This window comes from Macrotis lagotis, chromosome X (assembly GCF_037893015.1).
Source record: "Macrotis lagotis isolate mMagLag1 chromosome X, bilby.v1.9.chrom.fasta, whole genome shotgun sequence".
NCBI classification, from domain to species: Eukaryota; Metazoa; Chordata; class Mammalia; order Peramelemorphia; family Peramelidae; genus Macrotis; species Macrotis lagotis.
This window is the reverse complement of record NC_133666.1, coordinates 153,325,748-153,352,669: the sequence shown is the minus strand read 5'-3', so window position 1 is coordinate 153,352,669 and position 26,922 is coordinate 153,325,748. Positions and strand designations below refer to the sequence as shown.

The following is a 26,922-nucleotide window of genomic DNA, read 5'->3' as shown; positions in this document are numbered from 1 at the left end:
GCTTTCCATTTGACCAGTTGAGGTTTTGAGAGAATTAATTTCTTTTTGCATTTGCCCATTTGAAGATCTGAGAGATTTATTCTCATTCTGTATTTGTCCAATTGTACTTTCTAAGGTTTTGCTTTCTTGTTGCAAGGTATTGTCTCTCCCAAATTTTTAAGCTCCTTCCTTATTTCTTCAAGGAAGTCTTTCTGTGCTGAAGACAGAGGTTCCAGGTCTCTCTGAGTTAGGGTCTTTCCCTTCCAAGAATTTTTCTATGGATCCACCTTTCTGCTGACCCTTCTTCATTTTGCTAAGACCTTGAGTTGGGTGGGGTTGGTTGACAGGGGCTTGGGATCTCTAAAGGCTTTACTGCATGCAGTTTCTCTGGCTGGCCAGTAGGAGGTGCTGCTTGCTTTCTCTGGAGTGTCTGTGACCTTGGTTGCGAGGCTAAGTTTATCACTGACTTTTGAAATATTAATTTATCCCTATAAGATTTTTACGATCTGCAAATTTGGTGTGTGCCACTTTCCAAAGAAAAGATACTTGCCTTTACTTGCCTATATTAGCTCTTCATTCTCTACAACCTTTCCAAGGTCACTGACGTTGACTTAGCAGTTGACAGTTCTTTGTGTTATCCCAAAGTGTAGTTTTACCAGGCTTTTTATGTTTATAACTTGATTTCATTAAAAGGTGTCTAGGTAGGAGTAGAACTGAAATTAGGTCTTTTTGCTTGTTGTCTACCTACATTTTTCATTTTGTTGAATTTATGAGTGTAATCTCATCAGACTTTTATAAACTAAATGGGTTGAGCTCAACAAGTCCTTGCATGAACCTATAACAAGTTGCAATGTAGAAAGCAGCCCTAACCACAAAATCCCTAATGAATCTGAGTACTCTGATCTAGATTTCTCATTACTTTTTCAGTTAAGAATATAAACTTAAAATCTCAATTTTTTTTAATTTTTTTTTTTTTTTTTTTAGTTTTTGCAATGCAATGGGGTTAAGTGGCTTGCCCAAGGCCACACAGCTAGATAATTATTAAGTGTCTGAGGCTGGATTTGAACTCAGGTACTCCTGACTCCAAGGCCAGATCCACTGTGCCACCTAGCCGCCCCAAATTTCAAATTTTGATAAGTGGTCTGGTAGCTTTAATTTTCTCTTCTCTTTAAATGTGTTAGAACATGGCCAAATTTAAGTGATTAAAAAAAGACATTCTTTGTTAAGAATAAAACAGACTATTTAAGAAAAATAAAAAAGAGATTATCCAACAAATAAAGACTAGGCAGCCCTATTTTCTGGAGCCCCAAGAAGTTCAATAAGCTCATTATATAATGCTAATATACTTGTGGTTTGAGTATGCCATTTTCATAACATTTTGACACCAGTATGTTAAATTTTAATCTTTTCTTTTATTTGTAGTTAAAATCTGGAAGAAAAATCTTGAAGAGTATAATCCGTATGCCCTGGAACTAGAGCAGACTTCAACCACTGAAATGCTGAACTTGAATTTATGAGAAAAGAATACTTGTTTTGGGATGGGGAGGTAGAGGAAAGATCGTTTTGTTCTCTCCCCTTTTCTCCTCAATTCTTTATGGACGTTTTAAAATATTTTGTATGAATATTTAATTTCAAATTTAACTGATGTTTAATACAGTATTTGTTGATAAATAATAATAATAAGCACCAAGCAATTAATACTTTCCAGTGAGCAGTAAGTCAATAGTTGCTAATACTTTTTTCAAAAGTCTTTTCATATAAAATAAGCTTTATTGATTGGTAAATGGGGGTATTATCAGTCTGAGAAATACTAGAAAACATAAGATTTACTAATTCTCAGCTGCTAAAGCAGCTCATTTTTTACTCTCCAAAAACAAATTTATAGGTGAGTAAACCAAGTTACTTAGTTCTCAGAGAACTGGCTATTTTGTGGACAGACATTATGCTAATCATGAGAATTTTTAGCAGGAAAAAAAAAAATGACCACCCCATAACTTAACTCTGTTTGCTATGAAACTTCTTTTCATCGCTGTCCTTTACTAGGAACCAGCACAGCTCAGTAGACTTTTCCCCTCTTTCATTATTGTTGTTGGTTTTTTAGTAGAGCATAGTGTAATGAATGTATTGAAGAGTTTAAGGATTAAGAAAAATCAAGATATTCCATGGGGGTTCCTGGGATTTTAACAAGGTTAAATGTAAAAACTATTGAGGATATTTATAGAAAAGTTGCTGTGGAGAGCTTCAAAAGGAATAATGCTTTTTAAACTCACTGTCTTATATAAATTACAGTTTTTAGTTGTTTTTTAATCAGCATAGTAGCATAGTGTATATACACACACACACACACACACACACACACCACATGGTATAAAAAAATTAAAATTTCAATTTTGCTCAATAATTTCATTTAAAATACTTTAAATTAGAAAAGGAATATGTTGTCTTTCTGAATTTGTCATTCTGTCTAAATATTACTTAATTTGAATTTGGGAGGTTGGGTGGTATGGTTGGGAGAAAAAAGTATAATAGTCTCAGAGAAGATGAAGTTTATTCTTTTATGTTTTGAAGTGAGGGGGTTAATTTTGGGGAACTCCTACAATATCTTCCAAAGTCAGTCTGATTTAGTTTGATTTAATTAACTTTGCCATGTATGTTTCACCAAAGTTAAGGATAGTATAAAATTATAACAACATAATCTGCATGTCAAACTAGTAGAACATTTTTAGCTTTGGAAGTATGGTTACTCGAAACAGATCATGCCATAGAGAAATAGTTCACATGATCAAACAGTTTTTTAAAAGGAAAAAATGAAATTGAAATGGGTTTTATTTAGTTACTTTGTGTGCTGAGATTAGTAGTTATATATAGTGATGTACTTGTGCTCTACCTTGAAAAAAAGGTTGGGCAGTATTTAAAGAAAAAGCAAACCTCCATAGATTGACATTAGAGTTTCTCTCTTTTTGGTATTTTGGCTAATCACATTGTATAGAGAAGTTTCTTTCAGAGTTGTTTTCCTTCATTGTGTCAAAAAAGTGAGTCTTTGGTTTGATGTAGATAAATATAAAGATAATTATGAAATACTAGTTGGTAAACATAATTTATTTTAATACAAAGATGATTTAATATCTAATAATCATCTCCCAAATAATCATAGAATGTTTGGTATATCTTCAGTCATATTATTCTCTGAAACCTAGTATTCTACTTGTAATTAGAAACATCTTTACTTTCTCTAGAAAGGAACTATTGCAATAAAATTCCCATTCTTTTTTTTAGTTCCTCAGCCTATAGTATTAACTACTATTATAACTACTATTTTTACAACCTCAAACTTAGGAGTAATAACCTTTAATGCTTGTAAGCCTCAGAAAACTTTCCGACGCAAATTTATAAAACCTCATTCAGATTGTATTGTTCCTTTTGGTGTCATGGCAGTATCAGGAAAAATAGTTGAGAAATGGACCACATTTTTGCCAAGAATCACCATAAAATAATTTACCACAGACATGGTATTAAATACATAAATATAAGTTAAAAGCATGTTATAAGAAATGATCTTTTTTTACTTTTTTTTTAAGGTTTTTGATAGGCAATGGGGTTAAGTGTCTTGCTCAAGGTCACACAGCTAGGTAATTATTAAGTGTCTGAGGCTGGATTTGAACTCAGGTACTCCTGACTCCAGGGCCGGTGCTCTATCCACTATGCCACCCAGCTGCCCCCCCCCGCCCCCCCCTTTTTTTACTCTTAACGTAGAAATCAAAAGTTAGGAAATTTCATGTAATTCAATAAGCAAATGCTGCTTTTCATAGAGTATATAAGTATACTATACAGTTCTTTAATTTTAAAAAAAGGCTGATTCCTTACAGAAAACTATTAATTTGCTTGTCATGTATCCATGTTCCATACCAATAGTTAAAAACTATAGAAACCATTAGAAATCTTATGATGAATGCCAAACAGGCTACAACATGGAACTTGGTACACAGTTCCTTCTGGAGCAAACAAGTCATTAAATCTTGATTAAGTCAGGGCTGTTAAAATGAAGGTCTAACACTGTGACACACATAATACAGGTGTCTAACCTAGAGTTAAATCATAGTTTACTTTGAATAAAAGTACTTAATCCTATTATTTAAGGTGATATGTTCTAGTGCAGTACTTTGTTCATTACTGGACATGTTAAATGTCTTAGTGAATTAAAGCTGATAATCAATGAAAAACATGGTTATGCCAATTAAAAAATGCTTTTGAAACTTATTCTGAATTTACACAAAACTAAAACAGTATGGAAATATTAAGAACCACAATTAAGCATTAGTTTGAGTATTTGAATTACATGTTAAAAATATCTTTAATATAAATACACATTCTGTACTAGGCTTGTTTAAAATATCCTAATACCGTACCACAAATGAACCATTTAAGAATAAATTGAGATCCTAATATAGTATATGAAATTTAAGAATTAAACCTTGTCACTTTTATCTTTTGAAGGTATGTGCACAGGCTATATCCATAAATGACTCACTAAAAACTGAAATATAAGAAACCATGAACCTGTCACAAGACTTCTATGACTTTATGAAAATATAAACAATTGTCTACTACAAGACAGTATAGAATTAAACCACAGGTAACTCAGTTATTCATGATAATGGGAATAAGACTAATACTTTGCATGAATAAATCAAAATCCTTTTCCTCAGTTCATTAACCTCGACCAGAGATTTGTTTCATCAGAAACTCTGATTATATAGAATTTTACCTTTCTCAATTGAATGAGTAAAAAAAATAGGAGTTAAAGAGTGGAAGTTGTGAAAGCCCAGGAGAATAAATCAGAAGCATAGTCATCAAAAAGGGTTATCATGGCATCATCTTATTCTTTGAGATCATTATCTTTTTTTCTCTTACCATAGTTCGGGATATAATAATAATGGATATAAAATGCTTTTAAGGTTCACATAGTATTGTATATGTATTAACCCAGTTTACCCCTTTGAGACAGGTGGGATTATTATCCCTATTTTACAAAAGGAAGATGAGACTCAGAAATTAAATGACTTACCTAGAGATACATAGCTAGTAAATGGAGTGAATTTCAGTTTTCTAGTCACTACATCCCCTACCTACTTCCAGGCTGATAAGAAAAAAATTAAGGCTTAGTTTTGTAGGAGGAAAAAATTTTTTTCAAAACACAAAAAAATGTATTTAGTCAGTTTACGTTTATTTGTCAGCCATAACTACAGCAAGATAGCCTTAAAACAATTCAAGTAAGAGCTTGCAATAAAAAAATTACATTGATCTGGCCTGTGTACAAGGAGTCACATCATCCACCTTCATTCTCCAAAATAAATCATAATGGGATCATTATATATGTTGCTGAATTAAGGAACACAACATGAATTTCCAAGCCTTGAGGAAAGTCTTCAAATTGTGAAGATCTCATTAGTAGCTGATTTTTTAAAAAATTTCAAAATGGTGACAAAAATCTTGCTCTAATTTCTCCAATCTCAAAAGCTGTTTTGAAGAACTGATTTCCATCTTTAAGCTATATGGAATCTTCCTTGAAGTATGGTTGGAATAGAAGAAGCTTTAACTTCATGGTTTTTCATCAGTTTTTCTCCAGCCTCTTGTTTAAATAGCCATCCTCATTACAGCTTTCCTGAAAGAAAATCAGGCTTAATTTTCCCCTTTGGTATTTTAATAGGATTTAGGGTTTACGTCTTAGAATCTTGTTCTCTCGCAGGAAGTAAATGTAGAAAATAATACAAAGAAAAAGATTTCTAGTACATCGAATTATATGAGATTAGTTTTTGCTAATAAGAATTGCTCTGATGATAATCTACTTTATAAGAAAATTATTGTTTATTATTACTGGAGAAGATAGGATACTTCCTGTCTTAATATTGCTACTTTTGAAGATGAACTCTCCAGAACTGAATATATCATTTTATATTAACCAGTTGGAATTTTTTTTTTTTTTTTACTAACTTAAATGCTCCTCTAAGGCAGAGTAGCATTTGTGCACCATGGGTAGGGTTTTGAAAATTGTTACTCCATTTATGTTTCTGGCTTCCAGCTTTGAATCACAGGATTTGAAATTTTAGTTGCAGAAGGGACATTTGGGGGTTATCTAGACTAATCTCTTTGTTTAACATGTAAAGAAACTTTACTTTGTGCAGCTTAACATCACAAAAAACACAGGTCTGTCCATTAAAGAGGATTTAAATGTGCGTGTATAAAAGTCCTTTGTCCCACCCTCTGAGGATATTGTTCTTCTAGCTACCTAATTCAAATTTCCATAATCTCTTAGGAGACATATGTGTGCAGTTTTTCCAGACAAGGACATTTCTCATACTAGTTAGTTACATAGGGGCTTTTATCACGTGAAAGACTTTGCATATTGAAAACAAAGAAATAATTGCCTTGATGTCACTAAATGGTGGCTGAGAGTAAAAAACCCAAAACAACAGAATGAGAATTAAAAACTAAAAGCAAGACTTAAAGACTCAAAAGTAGAAAAATGTCTCAGGTTTTCACTGTCATGTAAGCTTGAAGCTACACAAATCACCTAAAGAGCCTCCTACCCATTCTTTTTTCCAGTTCTGCATCATTTGGTCATGCTCATTAACCACACTCTTCCAGTTATTGAACTCCCTAGTCCAGCTTTCTTGATGAGTGGCCTCTGAAAAATACAAACAATTCCATATGGTGAAAAGAATTGTCAGTTTCATTTAGAAGACGACTCCCTCAAAGACATCAAAGGGTAGTAACAGGTGGAGGTGTTGAATGGCTAAGGGATCTCTGTCTGGTTTTCTTGGGAGGCCTTTACCACAACTTGTAAGCTTTCTCCTTTCTGTCATAATGTCTTCACGTTTTTCTTTTACTTTTCTACTTTTGTGCAAGATGATTGTAACAGTTTATTCTTTCTAAGCATGAAAATAATATTCCAAGAGAAAGTGGATGACTATTGAGAATGGCCTTGCCACTGGGGAGATTTTTTGAGCTTTTTTAAATGTCTGTCATTGAAATCTAGAGTCTTAAGTTTGGGAACATAAGAGATTTAACATGTTCTTGAGTTCATACTATTTCAAAAAGCTTAGAAGCTTTTCTTCATTTAATTATATTAGCTCCCTTAAAAACCTGTAATTTTCTTTTCATAGGTATAAAATCTTAACTATATCATTTCTTTTTTAAATTAATTTTCATTAATTTCATTAATTATGTAATTATTATATTTATATTATATATGTTTATGATACATAATTTATGTTGTTATATGCTTGTTTTATATTTATATTATGAATTATATTAATTCATTAATTTTCATTTAATGCGCATAGGGATTCATTCACCACATAGCATTTTAAGAATAATCAAACAATAGTTATAGAAAAGAGAACAGGTAAACTAATGTACAAACAAAGGCCATGAAGGCAAAGGTTTATGCTTTATGTTTATAGCCATCAAAATGGCTCTTCAACCTGTTCAATGTTAGAACAGAAACTTTCTAAAATCTGACAGTGAACCAAATTGGGGATTGAAAACTGTTGATGGGTATATGTTTTCCTCTTTTAAAAATAACTGTGTTAACAAATAATTCTCCATAAAAAACCTTCATAGGGAAGGAAATCCAAAGTAAAAAAGAAATGAAACACTACTATTAATATAAAAGTATTCTTTCCTTTCTGTTCCTCCTCTGCCTACCCTCATAAAAAAATCATGATGTGGAGCATAGGAAAGGACCCTGAGCATCTCTAAGGCAGCTCTTTTATTTTATAAATATGAATTGATGATATCTAGAGATTTTAAATGACTTGTTCAAGTGAAGAACTTGGATTAGAGCTGAGGTTCTCTGATTCCAAATCAGATGCTCTGCATATTGTGCCACACTATCTCCCCAAAATGGTCCAGAAGAGTGGTTGCTGTTCCGGAAAAAAGTCTTGGTTTGAAGGTGGCACTCAAGTGAAACACAAGGGCCCTGTATACCTGTAGCAGTGGTCTTGGGAGAGGAAAAAAAGAACAAGATGTAATCCTAAAAGTACAGACTGGAAATAGGATAAAGATCATCTTGTCCTTAGTCGTATTTTAACAAAGGAAAAATATGATCCAGAGAGGAAATTTATCAAGGTCCAAAAGTGAGTTAAGAGTAAATTAGGATTGGAACCAGGTTTCTCAATTCTCACTCTAGGGTTCTCTTCTATATATATATATATATATATTACTTTTGCCTAGTGTTGACTTTGGTCTTCACTGATAAAATTTATTAAGTAGTGAGATAGAAACAGTTAATATCTGTGACAAAGCCTGGTGAAAAAAAGAGGTTAGTATTACACATGAAAATGAAGCTTTTGGTTTATCTGTGGACTTTGTAAGTAATTTAAGCTACCATGGTTATATCAGAGTCAGTGATTCTAGCCAGCTTCCAAAAGCCTCTGCTCTTCTTCCCTTAAAAAGAGGCACCTTTTTAAAAATAAAATGACCTATTCATTGTCTTTGATTATTTACCATTGGCCCCTGCTCAAAATAACAAATAGGATGTGTAAAGAATTCATTTTTAGCAAAATGAGAAAGAAAAAGACCTTAGAGTAAAACCAATGTTAGGACACCCTGCCCTGATTGTTCTCAGCTCAAGATAAGAGAAGACAGCCCACCTACCTTGTTTGTCCACAGAGATCCATGCTTTGGAGGCTTTATTTCCTGTCTTAGAGAGAAAAGAACAACAATACTCCGAACTTTCTTTTAGTGTGTCTTTAACCCAACTAAACAAGTATACTTTGCCATCAGGCAGTACATGAGTCTGGACAGAGACACACACATCTATTTTTTGTCCATTCTTCTCCCAAATAACATGCACATCACTGGGACCTAGGAAGAATACACAGATCCCTTCATTAAAAAAGGAACCAATGATATTGGCCAACAAATTTAGAAAGTATAACCTAATACTAAATTCTGAAAGGGAAAGATATCTTGAATACTTATGCTGTTCTCTAGATAGTAGCCACTGACTTCTACTTTTTAAATTTCTCCACTCAATAGCTTTTCTGTTATTTCAATAGCTTTATTTCCAACATTAAAACTTCTTTTCCCTTTTTTTGGACAACAGTTATTAGATTGGTAGATAAGAGGAATGTTAGTAAATCATTTGTCAAAGTCTTCCATGTTCTCATGGAAAAGACTGAGATGTAGACTGGTTCAGTTGATATGAAATTGTTTGACTGAACCAAAAAATTATGGTCAAATGTCAACTTGGAAAGAGTTGTGCATTAAAGTATGTCAAGGATACAATGCTGTTTAACATTTTTTATTAGTAACTTAGAAAAGGTTTAAAGGACAGTCTCATCAAATTTGCAGTTGATACAAATTTATAGATACCAAACACTGGTTCATTAGTCAGAATTGAAAAAGATCTTGACAAAACTGTCATTGGTTTGATGTGAATAACATGAAGTTAAAAGACATAAATGTAAAGTTTTACTTTCCATAGTTTATTCTGGAAGCTAAGATTCTGAGAGGTAGGTTCTACAATTGGAACTCATTGTTATGTTATTCTTTTCCTCTTCACTTTTTTTTTACTTTTTTTTGTGAAGTAAAAGGTGACTTGCCCAAGGTCACACAGCTAGGTAATTGTTCAGTATCTGAGGCTGGATTTGAACTCAGGTCCTCCTGACTCCTGGGCTGGTGCTCTATCCACTGTGCCACCTAGCTGCCCCTCCTGCTTTTTTTTTTAAGCCAGTGCTCCTACCTAGGCTTGAAAGAGTTATTTTAAAAAATAAAACAGTATTTACTTTAGAATTCTTAAAGAAGAAACATTTTCTAAAAGTAATAACTATGTGAAGAAATGTAAGCAGTTAGCACAAAGAGATAGCTATAAGGACAAGGGGAAAACATGAGAGGAAAGAATCTTGTCTTTAATAGGTCTTTGAATCAATTTATCAAAATTAGGTTAGTTTAATCACAGGAAAGGATTTGGAAGGGAAGTGAAGGTCACAGACTGGAAAATGTCATTAACAGATTGAGTATTCATCAGTCAATGACAGTGAGATGGAATTGAGCACAGCTGGAGGATGACTACTGAGGTCATTGTTAATGTCAACACAAGAAGCTGTCGTTTTCTTTCACCATGGGAAGTTCTATGCTGATAGCATGTGAAAGCAGCCAAAGCTCCTTGGTTCGATGATTCCAGGCAAGCTCTGAATAACCCCCTCTATTTTGATGAAGACAGCAAGCAGAAGGAACACATTCTTTGCCTTTTACTGCTATTTATCACTGATGAATCACAAAAATTCATATGACGAGATGCCAGTGGAAAGTATGAGTATTAATGAACCTATCAGTTAATGCTTCTTGTCTCAAACACCAAAAAAAGGCTGACTCTAGAAGGTTTTTAACTATTCAAGAGGTAGCCAAAATTTCTGGTTGTTTTTTTTTTCTTTGCATGCTTTTTGACTTGGTGTACAAAATTATTTTAATTTTTACATTCTCCTTATTAAAAAATTGAGATCGGGATTTGACATTCAAATTTCTTAGAAGAGCCATACTAGTAAAGCTGACTTCCAAGGACAGTACCAAAGTTATATATCCTTGACATGTCAACTTTTTAGGGAACATGAGGAACAGCTGTTTTGCTGTCATTGCAGCAAGCAGTTATTCAAGATTTTTCTTGTTTAAACTCTTATTTTACCTTTAGAGAAAGGATAATTCCAGGCCATGAAGAACTCACAGATGAGGTTTACTATTTTCCAGTAGGATTGTAAAAGTGGTGGAAGTTCTGTCCTTATAAAGAGCTAAGCCAAGACATATGGGTAGGTAATTACTGTGTGTGTGTGTGTGTGTGTACACGTGTGTACACATACACACACACATACAAAACTACAATTTAGGGAGATAATTGCAGAAAAGTTTAGAGATGGACATAAGACAGTATATATGACCTAAGGAGAGCTCCAGCATCATCAGACTTAGCTGTGTGACCTTGGGCAAGTCATTTACCCTATTGACTTACAAAAAAGCAAAAGGAAGTTTCATGGTATTACAGAATCTTATCTGGACTGATTGATACAAGAATAGGAATCCTTTCCACACCCTTTATACATAACCATCCAGATTGTGCTTAAAGTTTCCCAGTACTACTACTTTCCCAAAGCAGTTCATTCTTCATGAGTTATGTTAGGAAGTTTTCTTTACATGAAATTAAAAGCTGCCCTTGTAATTTTTCATCTGTCACTCCTTTAGGGGGGCCAGAAGCAAAACAAATCATTTCTTTTAGGATTGCATATCCTCTGTTTGTACCTAGTACTAATAATGTGTGTAGCATGATTCCAGGTTCCCTCAAAACCCTGGTCAACTTCCAGCTCGTCATTCTTCCTAAATGTGGTATCCAGAACTGTACAGGTGTGGTCTAGCTAGTTTCCTTCTTATGGACACTATATTGTTACTAATGGAGCCTAATGAGACTAATTTCAGTTTTTTAGTTATTAAATGCCATTGACTCATATATATACTTTGCAACTTCCAGGTCCTTTTTACACAAAGTATCTAGCCTTGCCTCCTTTGTTCTGTACTTGTATGTTTAAATTTCCTAAATAGTGTGTGGATGGAGAATCAACCCTCAAAAACAGGAATATCAATGAAATCTCAGGTCTAGGCCTTCCTTGTCCTTTAGATTTACACATCACTCTAAAATCTTTTTGGATTCTAGTTCTGTCATTCAATGTGTTATCTATCACCACTCTGAGTCATTTTCAGATTTGATAAGCATGGTGTCTGTACCTTCAATAAAGCTACTGTTAAAAAACTTAAAAATAGAGGACAGCTAGATGGCGCAATGGATAGAGCACCAGCCCTGGAGTCAGGAGGACCTGAGTTCAAATGCGGACTCAGACACTTAATAATTACCTAGCTGTGTGGCCTTGGGCAAGCCACTTTAACCCCATTGCCTTGCAAAAACCTAAAAAAATAAAATCAAGGACAGTCCATGGAGCCCTTCACTAAAGACTGCCAGAGGCCATCAATGGTTCAGTGAATAGAAAGCACTGGGCTTGGAATCAGACAGACCTGAGTTCAAATTCTGTCTTAGAACTAACCTATATGTTGTATGACCTTAGGTTAGTCAATCCCTGCCTCAATTTCTTCAACCTTTGAGATTATCATGAAGATAAAAAGATTTTTATACAAAGCACCCGATACTGTCTGGCATGTGGGAGGCTCTGTATAAGCCTATTGTTATCCCTCCTCCCTTTCTGAAGTGGCATTAATTATTACTATTTTGGGTCCAGTGATTTAACCAGTTGTGAATCTATCAAACCAGTATCATCCAGTTCACATCTCTTAATTTTTTCTACAAAATATGAGAGACTTTGGCAAATACTTTGGTGAAGTCTAAATGTATTATCTGCTATTAAAAAGGAAAGCCAGTTTTTGATGACAACAGAACTTACTGGTAACCACCTACCATTCTGGGCTCAGAAATCACTCCTTTAATAATTTGTTCTAGAATTTTGGGAGGAATTGGAAGTCAAATCCACTGGCCTAAAGTGTAAAAAGCCCACCCTTCCCTTCCCTTTACACTGGATTGCCTGACAACATAGGGCTATATATATAAAATGAGCACATACTAATAGGATTAAATAATTTTTCCCAAGAAACAATATAGTCATTTTTAAGAAGTGTAATAAGGTAGATGAAAAAATTCCTATTTAAAAAAATTTTTTTTTTCAAGGCAATGTAGTTAAATGGTTTGCCCAAGGCCACATGGTTAGGTGCTTATTAAGTGTTAAGTGTCTGAGACTGGTTTTGAACTCAGGCACTCCTGACTCCAAGGCCAGTGCTCTATCCACTGCATCACCTAGCCACCCCCAAAATTCCTATTTTTAAAACCCAGTTTAATTATTTTAGGGGAATAGCATCTGTGACACTGTTGGAAGTAGACTAGTACAAGGGTTCTCAATCGGGAGTCTAAATTTTTTTTCAATATTTTGATGAGTGCATGGTCACATGTAATCTATTTTGTACTATTCAGATTTATAATTATATAAAGTATTGATTACTAGAAATTAGGGGAATAGCAAACAAATACTTTATGGTATTTTCTTATGCTGATTAGGTTTATCTATTTCAATATATTTTCCTTCCTTTATTTTATAGCTTTAAAAGCATTCTGAAACATTTAAAACATTTTAAAATATTATGTCCATGATATAAAAAAGGTTAAAGACCCCAGTTATGAATTATGAAACATGGATTCATGGAACTTCAAAAGTTAAGAGCCAGTAAATACCAATTTGTCCAACCTGTAAAGAATCCTCTCATATCCCCCATCATGTTTGTGTCCAGCCTCCACTTAAAGACCTTTGGAGAGGAGGACCTTATACGGTGACCCATTCAATTTTTGGACAGTTCTGTTAAGAAAATTTTCTCTACAACCTTTGTAATTGTTGCTACTCTTGCTTCTTGAGGTCAAACAGAATAAATCTAATCACTCCTTCATGTAAAAGACGTACTACTTGAAGACTTATCATGTTCTACATTCCACCCCATTTGTATCTTTCCAGTTTAGACATTCCTAAGTCTTCAAAAAATTGTATAATTTTTTTTTCTATTTTTTAAGTATAAAACTGAATTTCTTATAGGGTGGTGTTTTGGGGGAGGGGAGGGGAAGGTGCTTATTAAATTTAACACAGTAGCAATAAAACTACCGTGCTTATCTATGCTTTCTGAACTTCTTTAATCATGTGTTTTTTTAAAGTGTTTCTAATTCTCCCTTTCTCCTATAGAGTCCCTCTTGTAACAAATTAATTGAATAAAATAAATCCACTTGCTTTGCATGTCTGAAAATGTATGTCTCATAAATCTGAAAATAAGTGGGCCTCAAAGTATAGTCCAGGGATCCTTGGTGGGTCCTGAAATACTTTTATGCTGAAACTTTTTATAGTAATAGTCATTTTAAATTCTAATATATAAATTAAAACAATTTAAATTCTAATACGGCACAATAGATAAAACTTGGATTAAGAAAAATCTTTTTTAGCGAAAGATCCAAAACAAATTATTAGAATATAAGATTCTGAGATCCCAAAAGTTTGAGAGTCTCTGTTGTAGTCTGTCACCTCTGGCAAGAGGTGGAAAGTATAAGTCATTATGAGTCTTCTGAAATCATGATTAATTCAGAGTATGAAATGTTTTCTAGTCCTCTCACTATCTTGGATCTTCTGGTTGTACTGCAGTTTGTCTGACCAGGACTGAGATTTAGATTGAATAAAATATTAAATGATCCCAGACTTTGTAAAGGTATCACTTAACTCTTTAGGAGTTTTGCATTCAAATGGGGGGGTGGGAGATAATATTTAAAAGGGAGCTAAGTGGAGTGGAATCTGTTTAAAAGTGAATGAGTAAGCCTGGATATTTTTCAAATGCAGGTCCTAGGTAGGAATTCAGAGCCATGGTAGTGGAGGCATCCACAGCTTAAGAAGGGCTGCTGGGGTAGTCTCAGAAGTGTTAAGGACTGCCATTTCCCTTAATACAGATCCTGTTTTGGCTGTTTTACTTTATGACCCACTAAAACCCCTAGGACTTTTAAGTTATTGTCTAGCCTTTACTCCTCACATTCTATACTTGTGTATTTGGGGATTTCTGCATTTTTTAATATTTTTTATTAATTCTTATTAAACTTCATTTTAATAGATATATTTGACTCATTACTTCATCCTGAAAGATCCTTTTGGATACAGATTACTATCATTGAACGGGCTAGTTGTCTCTCTTGGCCCAGGACATTTACAGATTGGATAAGCATTCCCAGCTTTTGTCTAGCTTCACCAAAAACTGTAGTAACCCAAAAACCTGGCATTTCTAAAGACTGTGTTGATTACCTTCCAACTTGACCATTCAGTCATTCATTGAAAAAAAGCTGATCTGTTGAGTTGACTCATTTTTTTTTTTTCAGGCACTCAGTGACCAAACTAGAAGGAAGGCATTCTGTTTTGTTTGTTATCCCTTTAATTTTCATTTTAAAATAAACTTAAGTTGGTATACTACAAAATTGTGTGTGTACATTTAATGGAATGAAAAAGCCTAGGTGAGATCAAGTGCCTTTATATACTGGTTTCATTTGTCTTTCATGTCCCTTATACTCTATATCCCCAAACCAATTTGAAAAATTTTAAAGTTCCTACAGATGAGTATGTGGGAATTGTCCAAGAAATCCTTCAACTTTAACAGAGAAAAAGGGGGGGAAAGTATTTTGTCCTCCCAGTTTCTTCCTGACCTTGGTTTTCCTACCAGAGCTCTCAAAAGGTCAATATAAGGCTGCTATTAAGGGTATTTATGAAACTTCTACTGGTCCATTATCTTCCTCACATACATACCATTTGATCATCCCACCTCCAGATCCTCCAGCAGTTTTATGTCAAAAACAAAGAGGATTTCAATAGAGAAACTTAAGCCAAGTGGATGAAGAGTATTTCCCAGCCTGCTATAGTTGCAGAATCTTATCAAGATTGAAGATATATTCATTCATTCATTCACCTTCTCCTTGACCTGAGGGCTTCAGCTCTTGTAGGAAAGGCCTTTATTGGTATGTAGTTCTTTCCTTGTCCAACATTTGAGTGTTCCTCACAGTGAACAGATTCAGAGGTTTCCATTCCAGTAAGGATTATATAAACTCAGTTTCTACTACCTTAACAGAATCATTAGAAGAAACTCAGGAACCCTTTTGAACTTGGAATAAGAACTTAAGCATCTTGGTTGCCCTTTTTGCCTGTTATAGATGAATTCCCCTTGTTTCTGGTGTGATGTCCTGGTCCTGATCATGATCAAGATAGTAACTCATTCTTGCTGTTCTAATCATGGAAAGATTTACGTGAAGAATGTTTGTTGTCCCATTTTTGTGAAAACCACTAGACATTGTTAACTTAGCAATGTGACTATGATTACAGCTTTAGATGAGCACTTTTCAAAAACAGACATTTTGTCTTTCTTTGTAACCCCAGCTCTTGACATCGTCATTTGGCACATCATGGTAAGTTCATATTAACTGAGTGCAAATTAGCAACATTTTTTGAGTTTTATATAATTGCCTGTGACCCTGAAAAGGTCAGTTGTCTTGTTCATGGTTGCATAGCCCATATGGGTCAGAGGCCAGATTTGAGCACAAGTATTAATAAATCCAGGGACCTCTGTACACTGTCATATTGCCTCATAAAGTAGAAAAGAAACATTGCATTAGCACTGAAACATTTAGAAAACTCCTTTATAGTAGTACCTTGAGGAGGCTAAAAACATTGCCACTGTTCAGCACATCTTTGGAATTCCTTTTCTATAATGGTCTTAAAAGTCAGTAACTTTCTCATTACTCACATTATACCTTTTGTAACACTACTAGTTCCTTTCCCTTCCTTAACGTATTACAGCTAGATCATCCATTTCCTTTAAAACATTTTTAGGGAAAGTCCACTTTTCCACAAATTAGGCCTTTCCCCCAAGAAGAATTTACCATTGCAACTCAACCTCTGAAGGCAGATCCTTTCTTTTTGGTTTTTTGCAAGGCAATAAAATTAAGTGATTTTCCCAAGGTCACCCAGCTAGTAAGTATCAAGATCTAAGGCTGAACTCAGATCTAGATGCCAAAGCCAGCGCTCTATCTACTGTGCCATTTTAGCTGTCCCTGAAAACAATTTTGAGAGAAAAATTCCATTAACCATTTGAGCAATCAATTTTGGGGATAAGTATATAACCCCCTCAAGGGAATGCCATCCATTTAGATGTTTTGAGGATTTTTCTTTGAGTTTCATACCTTATGTGTTATGTTTAATTGTCACAATATTATAATATCAAATATATAACATTAGTCCAGATCTATATTAGTAAAAAGTGCCATGCAGATGAAATACCAAGGAGTTGCTAATTTTAAGTTTCTTGGTGATGCTAATGACTTAGACATGTGTTTTAGTTGATTGATGGTAGACAACAAATCTGCAATTCTTGTTGCATTGTAAAATGGGGATGAAAAATAGTAATAATGGTGCAGTGAATAAAGTATCAGCCCTGGAGTCAGGAGGACCTGAGTTCAAATCTGACCTCATACTTAATAATTGCCTAGGTGTGTGACCTTAGGCAAGTCACTTAATCCCACTGCCTTAAATAAAATTAAAAAAAAAAGAAAAATAGAAAGAAACAAATATAACAAAGTTGGCAACAAAAATTAGAGATGGTAGTATAAGGGATATTATTCAACCTATAGTCAAGATCTGGGTTCAAACATTACCCAGATGCTATGTAACTCCACCTTTTTGAGGCCCAGTTTTCTTATCTGTAAATTGAGCATAATTATACATGTAACACCTGTTTCACACAACTGCTTTGAGGCTCAAGTGGGATAATGTATGTGATAATGCTGTTATCGATAGTAATCAGGAATGGACTCATGATTTCCTTGACAGAGAGAATTCCCAGATGAGGCATTCCATCTCTCATTACAAATTGGCAATTTATAGTATTAAAGGATTACCTAAAGCACTGAGAAATCAAGGGCCTTGTGTCCAGGGCCACAACCAGGTTGCTATATAAATGCTAATTTATATTAAATGTAGTTGCTAAGTTGCTAAATTGAATGCATTTGTTTGCTGAATACTTTAATAATGGCAAATACATCAATGCATTTTAAAAATAAATCCTATTTTCGGGGCTGCTAGGTGGTGCAGTGGATAGAGCACCAGCTCTGGAGTCAGTTTCAGTAGGAATATAGATTAAAATGAGACTAGCCAATATTGACCCACACTCCACATAATAGATAATAATTCTGATAAACTCCCTAAATGCTGAAGGTAATTGATGGGATAAGCTCTCTTGAAAAATTTAGAAACTTTCTGGGAACCTTAGATAAATGGGGGCCAATTAGAGAACACCACTGTAATCTTTTAAAATAGGGCTGTCCAAACTTGCTTTTAAAAGTTTTTATTGAAACCAAAGGCAATATATTTTTGGCCTTTTATTGAGAGCTTCCAAGTAGCTTGGTTTCATTTACTAAAGCATTTATTAAATCCACAGGGGACTACCACATTTTGGATAGCTCTGTTTTAAAATTAAAGGTAGTGTTTTATTTTAAAATTAAAGGAAGCTATTTTAAATCCATTGAGTAAGATAAGGGAAAGCTTGGCAGTCTAGTGGCACAATAAGCAAATGGCACAATTCAATTCCTAATAACCTGGTCCTTACTGTTTCACATGATCATTTCAAGAAAAAGGATCATATGAATAAACTACTTTCTCATTTATATAGAGATGCTCCTTTCTACCTGGCACTGAGGAATCCTAGGGCATCTTCTGACTTGTCAATGCTTATTCTTAGATTGTAAGTCACCCTAGACTTACATGTCAAATCTAAAAGAGGGTCAGAAATTGGGTGCATATTAAGGCCCCAGCTTTCCTTCTAAAAGAGACCTTTTGATTGGCAAAGGTTTTGGGGAAGCTACCTGAGAAAGGGCTACCTAGGCTATTGACTAATCAACTTCCATCTAGGAACTATCATGGAAATTGAGAACAGTCTCATTACTCTCTCCACATGTTCTACCCAACCATTTGTACTTCCCCATGATCCCAAGATTCTTCTGTATTTTGGTGAGTCTATTATTTCATGAATGTGGATGCTTCCTCCACAAGACCAAAATTGCAATCCATCCATCTTTTCTTAAATGTGTGATTTGTGTCATTTAAAATCATTCAGTACATGAAAATGAGAGCCATAATGATATACTGATCAAGTTTTCTCAGAAGAATGATATATGACGTTTGCACAGTAAATGTTGACCAAATTGAGCAAGGCTAAAAAAAAATCTACATGTGGGTGGCTAGGTGGCATAGTGGATAAAGCACCAGCCTTGGAGTCAGGAGTTCCTGGGTTCAAATACAGTCTCAGACACTTAATAATCTAGCTGTGTGGCCTTGGGCAAGCCACTTAACCCCATTTGCCTTGCAAAAACCTAAAAAAAAAATCTACATGTGTCCTCAGATTTCAAGACTTGGAAAGCAAATATGATGAAGTGCTTCAGTGATGGTTTCTTAACAAATTTGAGTAATCCAGTTCCTTCAGAAACAATAAAGAAATGTACATTTCTTTCACCAAATTCAGCATACTATTGAATACTCCACAGTTGACTTTTGGGAGCCAGGGGTGAGAAGAGATAGGGAAGGATGAGAGGATAAAGGAAAAAATATTCTTTAAATAAAAATAATCTACATTGCATAGTTTTTATGGAGTTGGGAGATAAAGGTAAGAAACATTAACTGTGAGCCTTTCTCTGGTTAAATGAGGCTGAAACAAAATGAAATGAAGTCCTGCCGTAAATTGGATAAAACTAAATCAAATCTGTAGAGCAAAGGGTATATATATAAACCTTTGACCAATTGAAGAAGTCATGGAGTCATCATTAAAGATAGAATTGCTTACTACAAGAAGGCAGAAAACACATCCAAAAATAGGGCTTTAGCAGTACAATGAAGTTATTTCTGAAACATCCAAAGTAGGATGTTTCATGTGATGCCTTCAGCAATATTTAAAACAAGTACTGTAAATTATTTCTGATAGGGGCGGCTAGGTGGCACAGTGGATAAAGCTCTGGCCCTGGAGTCAGGAGTACCTGGGTTCAAATCCGGGCTCAGACACTTAATTACCTAGCTGTGTGGCCTTGGGCAAGCCACTTAACCCCATTGGCCTTGCAAAAAAAACCTAAAAAAAATTATTTCTGATTGTTTCTTCAATTAAGGGGGAAAGAATATTAGGCAGAAAAAGTGATTTTTTCTTACATATATCAGACCCTACAATAACTACAAGTCACTGAAAAAAAAATACAAAATTGAGGTTACCTTCAAGTCTCTTGATAGTAAAAATGCTCATTTGGTTTATTTAGGATTGTAAATTTGGAGAAGACTACAATGGCCCCTTCATTTTGGGTGAGGAAATAGGACTAGAGAGGTTCAAGTCCGTTGCAGCTGGTGGAAGTTGTAAGCAGCAGAACTAGGATTTAAATCCAGGTCCCCTAACTCTAGAACCAGTGTTCTTTCCATACTACATTATACTTCTTTTGGAAATTTAAATAATCCTAAAACAAAAGTTTTTCCAAATGAATAGCTAAATTTCGTAATTCCATGGAATGATGAGATTATGTATTTTGTCACTGAAAAATATAATCTGGTCATAGGCTTGTTCAAAAACCAAAGTAGAGGGGGAAGCTAGGTGGTGCAGTGGATAGAACACTGGCCCTGGAGGCAGGAGTACCTGAGTTCAAATCTGGCCTCAGACAATAATTATCTAGCTTGTGTGGCCTTGGGCATGCCATTTAACCCCATTGTCTAGCAAAAACCTTAAAAAAAAAAGCAAAAAAAATAAGCTTTTCTAGGTTGCATCTATTTCAATCATCCCACTTTTGAAAGTTTGAAAGCAGGAGAGAGCAGATGGGCTTAGTGACAGCAATGACAAGATGGCACATCATTTCAATGGCAGAATCCTGCATTAAGGCCTTATGTAGAGTAGTGCTCCATAAAAGTTTATTGGAGGAAATAGCAAATAAGTGAAAGTAAGTGCTTACACTAAAATAGTCTTATTGGCAAGCATACTTTTGGCATTCAAACAACACAGGCAGCCCCTCAGAGTTGTGTTCTCTGCAGTAAAGTCTGAATGCTTGGCAGTTTAGCTTGAGAAAGTACCTCAATGATTGGTATCTTCTCCTACCAGGTGATCTTCAGCATCTTCTAAGACCATTCAAATGAAAGTGATTCAGTTTCCTGACATGATATAGGTTCCAGGTTTCACAGGTATACAGCAATGAGGTCAGCAAAATGGCTCTCTAGACCTTCAGTTTGGTAGTTAGTCTAATACCAGCTAGTTCTGGCAATGCATATATCAATCTATTATCAATTATCCCTGGAAAGTGCACTCCAAGGTAAGTGGAGTTATCCACCATATTCAAAGTTTCTCCATTTGCTATAACTGATATATGGATGGTATGGTGCTGGATGATAGACCATTTGGACTTTTTTTGGTGTTCATTGTCATAGCAAGGAGGGAGACATTAAAGTAGCTTTGAAGTTTCCTGAAAAAATCTAGCCCTCCTCCTTTTGTTCAACTATGTCATTTGGGGTCTCCAGGGGCTATGATCTGGAAAAAGCTAAAAATAGAAGGGAAACTATAAAGCACTTAAATTTTCTTTCATAAATATGAGTAGTGGCTGATCCCCTTACTCTGGGGTATAATTCTTCCCACCCCAGTTAGGGCTACAAAAACAGCCAAGTGTTTTTGGTCCTGTAACCTCATAGAATTCTTCAGTCCTTTGTAGAGTTCTTCACTGACTCACAGGTAAGAGCTCAAACTATTTTCAGTCTGGAACTCAAGCCCTAAATTCATGGGACAGAGTCCTTTTTAATAGAGAATCAATGAAATTTTTCACTGGAATACTTCCATGAGAAGCCAGTCTCTTTGGATGAAATAATGGCATAGTCCCATGAGACTATGAGATACTTCCCATTAATAGGCTTTAAATCCCATATCAATATTCTTGAGTACTTGGAACCTCTTAAACTTTGGAGAAATGACTTAATTATTCTTACAAGAAAATTTCCAATACTGACAGTTCAGAGATGATGTAGACAAATGGTAACATCACAAGGCATTTTCTGGACAAAGGGATTTACGGTTAGAAGGGGTATCCAATGATAACATAAACTATCAGTTCAAGGGGTGAAGACTGTAGACTGACCTTGCAAATTGAAACAAAATTTTTCTGTTCTGATCCCAGATCAAGACCAGAAAACAATTTGGAACAGCCAATAATTTATAATACCATTTTACTGTAGAGATATAGCATGGTCACACAGGTGGGAAAATTCTCTTTCAAAGGGAGAAGAAAAAAATTAGGCAATAAATCTGGATGGTTCTGTAATTATTTTCCTGGTCCCCAAATCTAATCTAATCAGAAATCTTTACTCACCAAGTACTGGTCTGACACATTGGTGGTGCTAGGCAGTATACCATACAGGGACATTTGGCATTTTTCCTTTCCTTGATGGACTGCTGATACATCAGCAAAAATACTACTTGGATCAAAACAAGCATAGAAGCCAAATTTATAGATCCAAGAGATTGTACTTCTCACTGTAAATTTCATTGCTTACCATCTAAAGTACTTATAGTTGCTAGAGCTGTTACTTTACTAGCATTAATAACACATTATCAATGTTGTTTTATAATTCTAACAGTATATGACAATGGCATATCACATCTTTTGCATGTATCTCACCCCCCACTCCTCCTCCTTTAGAATGTCAGGTACTTGAGGCAAGGGACCTTTTTTGTATTCATGTCTCCAGCAACTCCCATAGGGCCTGGCACATAGTAGGCACTTAATTAATGTGTGTTAATTGGTTACATCTACTGAGCTCAATGATACCAGCATTACCTAGAATTCATGGCATATACAACAGTAATTCACAATACATTTCAAATTAAAAATCAAGTATAGTTATATATAATAATAAACAAAATAACATGAGATTTTACAAAGAAATTATTAATCTCAATGGAAAGGCACAGTTTAAGACTAGCAAAGTATCTCAATATTTCTAAGATTACAAAGACTGCATTTTTTAAATACCCTTTCAGTTTTCAGGCAGGAAAGGTTATCAACTCAAGCACTTTGCTGCTCTGTTATAATTTTAACCCATAATCCTTAGAATAGCGTAGTATAAAGAGCTCTTGGAATCATGGATCAAGTGGCACTTATTAGTTGTGGGACTACACAGTTACTTTACTATTTTATGAGCCTTAGTTTTTTTCATTTATATATTGGGGATGATGCTTGTACTATTTTATCCTACATGATCATTGTGAAGTAAATTGTAAATATTAAAGTTCTCTCAAAAAAAAAATTAGTTTCTTGACTAAAATAAAATGCAATCCCAAAGAAACTCCAGGAAATGATCTAAACTTTGTATTTCTTCCAGTTCCTGACAGAATATGGTAGTTGCTCAATATATATAGTTAATGAACTAAAGGGGAAAAGAGAAAAAAACTAATTTTAATATTTTCACAAAAATTTGATTTCAAGATTTGAATCATTAAAAACCCCCACAGTAATGTGGACTAACCTAGCCGTGACAATACTACTACTACTACTACTAACTCATTCATAATAAGGCTTAAAATGTCATATTTTATCCTTTGTACAACCATATGAGAGAGAGCACGCTATCCTTATTTTACAGATGAAGAAAATGAGGTCCAGAGAAGGAAAATGTCACATCATTAATGGGAACTCAAATTTGGGTTCATATGATTTAGACTTGAAAGGGAACTTAGAGATCACCCAGCTTATTATCTTATTTTATTGATCAGGAAGGGCACTGATGCCTATGGAACAGAAATGTTTGGCTCAACGTTAAACAGGTATTCAGTAAGCAGAGCCACCATTTGAGCCTGGATCTTCTCAACCCAAGCTTTTGCCACAGTTCCATATGTCTCTCTACCTGCACTATCCTATGAATTTAGGACTAAAGAAAGTCAGGTGAGCCTCTGTAAATCAGAGCAGGCATAATTTGATTCTGTGTCTACTCTACTGTTATTTAATTTAGATTTTCATAGGAGTATGCCTGAGGTTATGGAGAAAAAAACTATATTTTCTACAAATGGATACTTAATAGAGAAGACTGCTGGAAAAGTATATATAAATAGAGGTAAAGTCATTGCATACATCGTGAGCCACATAAGCATTTAGAGTTGGAATGATTTTCAAAACCTGTTTTCAAGGCTATTATTAATCAATGGCATTGGTTCAGAAAGTTCAATGAGGAAGCTAAAGACAGTGGTTAAAGGTGAGCTTGGTACTTGCAAAGTCCATATAATGGTTTGACCAAACCTAGAAAAATAAGATAAATGAATATTAACAGTAGCTCTATGTCAGCATTCATTTTAAGTATGACAAGAGTGGATAGAGTACTGGATTTAGAGTTGGGGCTCCTTGATACAAATTCTACCTCAGTTACTTATAACTATATGACCCTGAATAAAATATTTCTCTATGCCAGTTTCCTCATCTGCAAAATGCTGGGGTTTAGACTCAATAGCCTTTAAGGCCCTTTTAAGGTCTAAATCTATAATCCTATGTCATCCTTAATCTAGATATGATTAGGCTTGTTGATCACCATGTAAAAGTCCTATGATAATAATATCAGGATAATATGAATATAGTGAATAACATCCAGTATATATGTATTCATAATGAATATGTATATACACATATATCTAAATGAATACAACTACAGTTGTTCAATAGTAAAAATTAACTGTTAGGATAATCTCTAATAATTGTCCTTTACAAGAGCTCAAAAAATGTATAACGTCATATTCATATTTGTGATAGGATTCAGAACTGGAAAGGATCTTAGATATCAGCTCTAGTCCGACCCTCTTATTTTCTAATAAGAAAATTGAAAGACAAAGAAATCTTAAGATTCTCATTCCAAATCTAGCCAGGGTTGACATGACACTGCTTCTGGACATTCTATGAACTCTTCCCATGTGCTTTACACATTGGCCTTTTTCATGGTAAGGAGCAATAAATCTTAACTTTCTTGTATGAACTATGTATAAGAATATGATAGATCATAAGGGAGCCTTTTTTCCTCTTCAAAGAACTTTCCATGCTTCTTTATCTCTTGCCAAGATAATAATAGTACCATTTTTTAGTGACTACATGCTACATGAAGACTTTGCCAGAATTCTTGAGGTTGCATCTGCTTAATTCCTTTTAACTTTGTCTGATATAAGGAAGTAGTTGCAAAATAATTTCAAGTGGATCAAGCACTAATAATCTGGGGAAACCAGGAAACATCATGAGTAAAACATTGCATTGAGTTATTTTGAAGAAAACAACTACTCCTAGGTTTTAAGAGAAGCTGAGAAGTGAGTACATTCCAACATGAGGGATGGCTTGTGAAAAGACCTGGAGGTGGAATCAGAATATGATGTGTGGGTAAAGTAGGTGGGAGTCAGATGCCAGGCTGAGAAATTTTTATTTTATCCTTGAGGAAGTAGGAAATTATAAAAGTTTTCAAATGTATATGTCACATGACAAGAACTGAATTTTAAGAATATTCACCAAACTGTTTTTAAGTTCCTACTATGCTAAGCAACAGAGTATCAGTTTGTGGTTATGTGGTTCTCTGTCACAAGATGAGAAAATTCCTTAGCAAGTCCTATAAACTTGTTGCTCAGTATTGCCCTGGGAGGCCACAGCCGGCATAATAAGGCCATGGCAGGAACGGGGATTTCATGGTTGTTGGATCTCTTCTTGGTTTCTTTTCACACCCTCCCATTCTAACAACTCTATAAAGAAAAGCAGAGGCTGGGAAAAGCTCTTCTCTTATTTAATATGAACAGTATTATTTTTGTACTGGGTTTAATCGGGCTTAAATTAATACTAAGAAAAAATAGAAATTCTAAAATGTTTTTCTAGGCTTTTGGTCTATACTCTAAACTTTCAGAGAGTTGAAGAAGCCTAAACCCAAGTTAGTGAAAAGTTTTAGGGGTGCTGTACCTTTGTTAAAGAGAATCCCAAAATATTCCAATTCAATCTATTTTCCCTAGAAGTCCTATAAAGCAATTCAAAACTTTCTGGGGAGAGATCCAGCTCTGCTTTCTCCTTATGGGGCCCTCTGGAATAGTCTGAATGGATGATTAACACAACTTTTCTTGTGTGTAGCCAACAATATTAGCTAGCATAGACATAACACTACATATTTTATCCTTACAACCTCCTTGGGAGATGGGTGGTATTATTATTCTCAGTTTTACAGATGAGGAGCTTGTGGGAAGCAGAGGTTAAGTGACTTAACCAGGATCAGACAGCTAGTAAGTGTTGAATATGAACTCAGGCTATCCTGAATCCAGGCCCAGCACTCTGCCTCCTAGTTACTTTTGGTCAAAGGACAGATCCCCTAAAGGACAGACAATAGGAAAAGTGGTTTAATTTCTTTACTGATCTCCACTGGAAAATAAGGCACCAGGCCCAGGAAAAGAAAATTAATCCATTGTAAGCCAGACTCAGACAATATCATTTCCTATTTCCTATTGAGGGGTGGGTGAAGGGAAATGGGAGGAAAGGGATTGGGATGCTAGAGAAAGGAAACTAGATGCTAAAGGATAGATCAAAGTTTGGTGCCTTTATTTTTTCATTCAGGTAATAGTTGCAGGCAACTAATTAATGTCACAAATTACTAGACCCTCCATTCTCTCCTGTCACAACAATCTTCTTTAGTGAAAACTAACTTTTTCTTTTCTTTTTTTTTTTAAGGAGTTTGCAAAGCAAATGGGGTTAAGTGGCTTGCCCAAGGCCACGCGACTAGGTAATTATTAAGTGTCTGAGCCCGGATTTGAACCCAGGTACTCCTGACTCCAGGGCCAGTGCTTTATCCACTGCGCCACTTAGCCACCCTATCTTTTTTTCTTTACAATCCCCAGAACACCTTATTTCTCCATAGTTATAGCAGACTCCTTGTATAGTGTTTATAGTCACAGTAGTTATAAATGGAATGATTTCCAACTATTTCATCAAGAGAAACTGGGCGTGCAGGGGAAGATCATAGTTACCTAAGACTTTTTTTTTTTAATAACAGAATGAAGAAAATCACAGAAAAAGAAAATTCATACATAACATAACAGTGACATTTTAAGTCAAATTGCCCTTGAATAGATTGTTATTAAATAGATAACAAAGGTTAAATGTCATCTTTTTGGCTCAGAAATAACATAATGCCAAACAGTCACATGCGGGCTTTTGTTATAACCTCCTCCCTTTCTGTCCTACTTACAATTCATCATCATCATCAGGAATCTTGGTGCTAAGGTTAGTCTCTATAGAAGCCTAAATTTGATATTTCTCATTTTTCCTTCCAA

General features: G+C 34.8%; 2 protein-coding genes across 3 annotated transcripts in view; one reads left to right on the top strand and one right to left on the bottom strand.

The window, feature by feature from the left end:
- The window catches only part of LOC141501315 (selenocysteine insertion sequence-binding protein 2-like), a 76,153-nt gene extending 60,675 nt beyond the window's left edge, over nt 1-15,478 (top strand). Inside the window, exon 18 of the mRNA XM_074205201.1 lies at nt 1,402-15,478. Coding sequence (XP_074061302.1) covers nt 1,402-1,496 — 95 coding nt within the window. The 3' untranslated portion in view covers nt 1,497-15,478. The remainder of the gene's footprint in view (nt 1-1,401) is intronic.
- The window catches only part of LOC141501316 (semaphorin-4D-like), a 178,744-nt gene continuing 156,996 nt past the window's right edge, over nt 5,175-26,922 (bottom strand). The window contains exons 20-22 of one of the 2 annotated variants that reach the window (XM_074205208.1): nt 8,638-8,847; nt 6,567-6,664; nt 5,175-5,641 (exon numbers count right to left, since the gene is read on the bottom strand). In XM_074205208.1, coding sequence (XP_074061309.1) covers nt 5,591-5,641; nt 6,567-6,664; nt 8,638-8,847 — 359 coding nt within the window. In that variant the 3' untranslated portion in view covers nt 5,175-5,590. Of the gene's footprint in view, nt 5,642-6,566; nt 6,665-8,637; nt 8,848-23,708; nt 23,885-26,922 lie in introns of those variants that run through there. The other variant, XM_074205209.1, reaches the window with a different exon arrangement.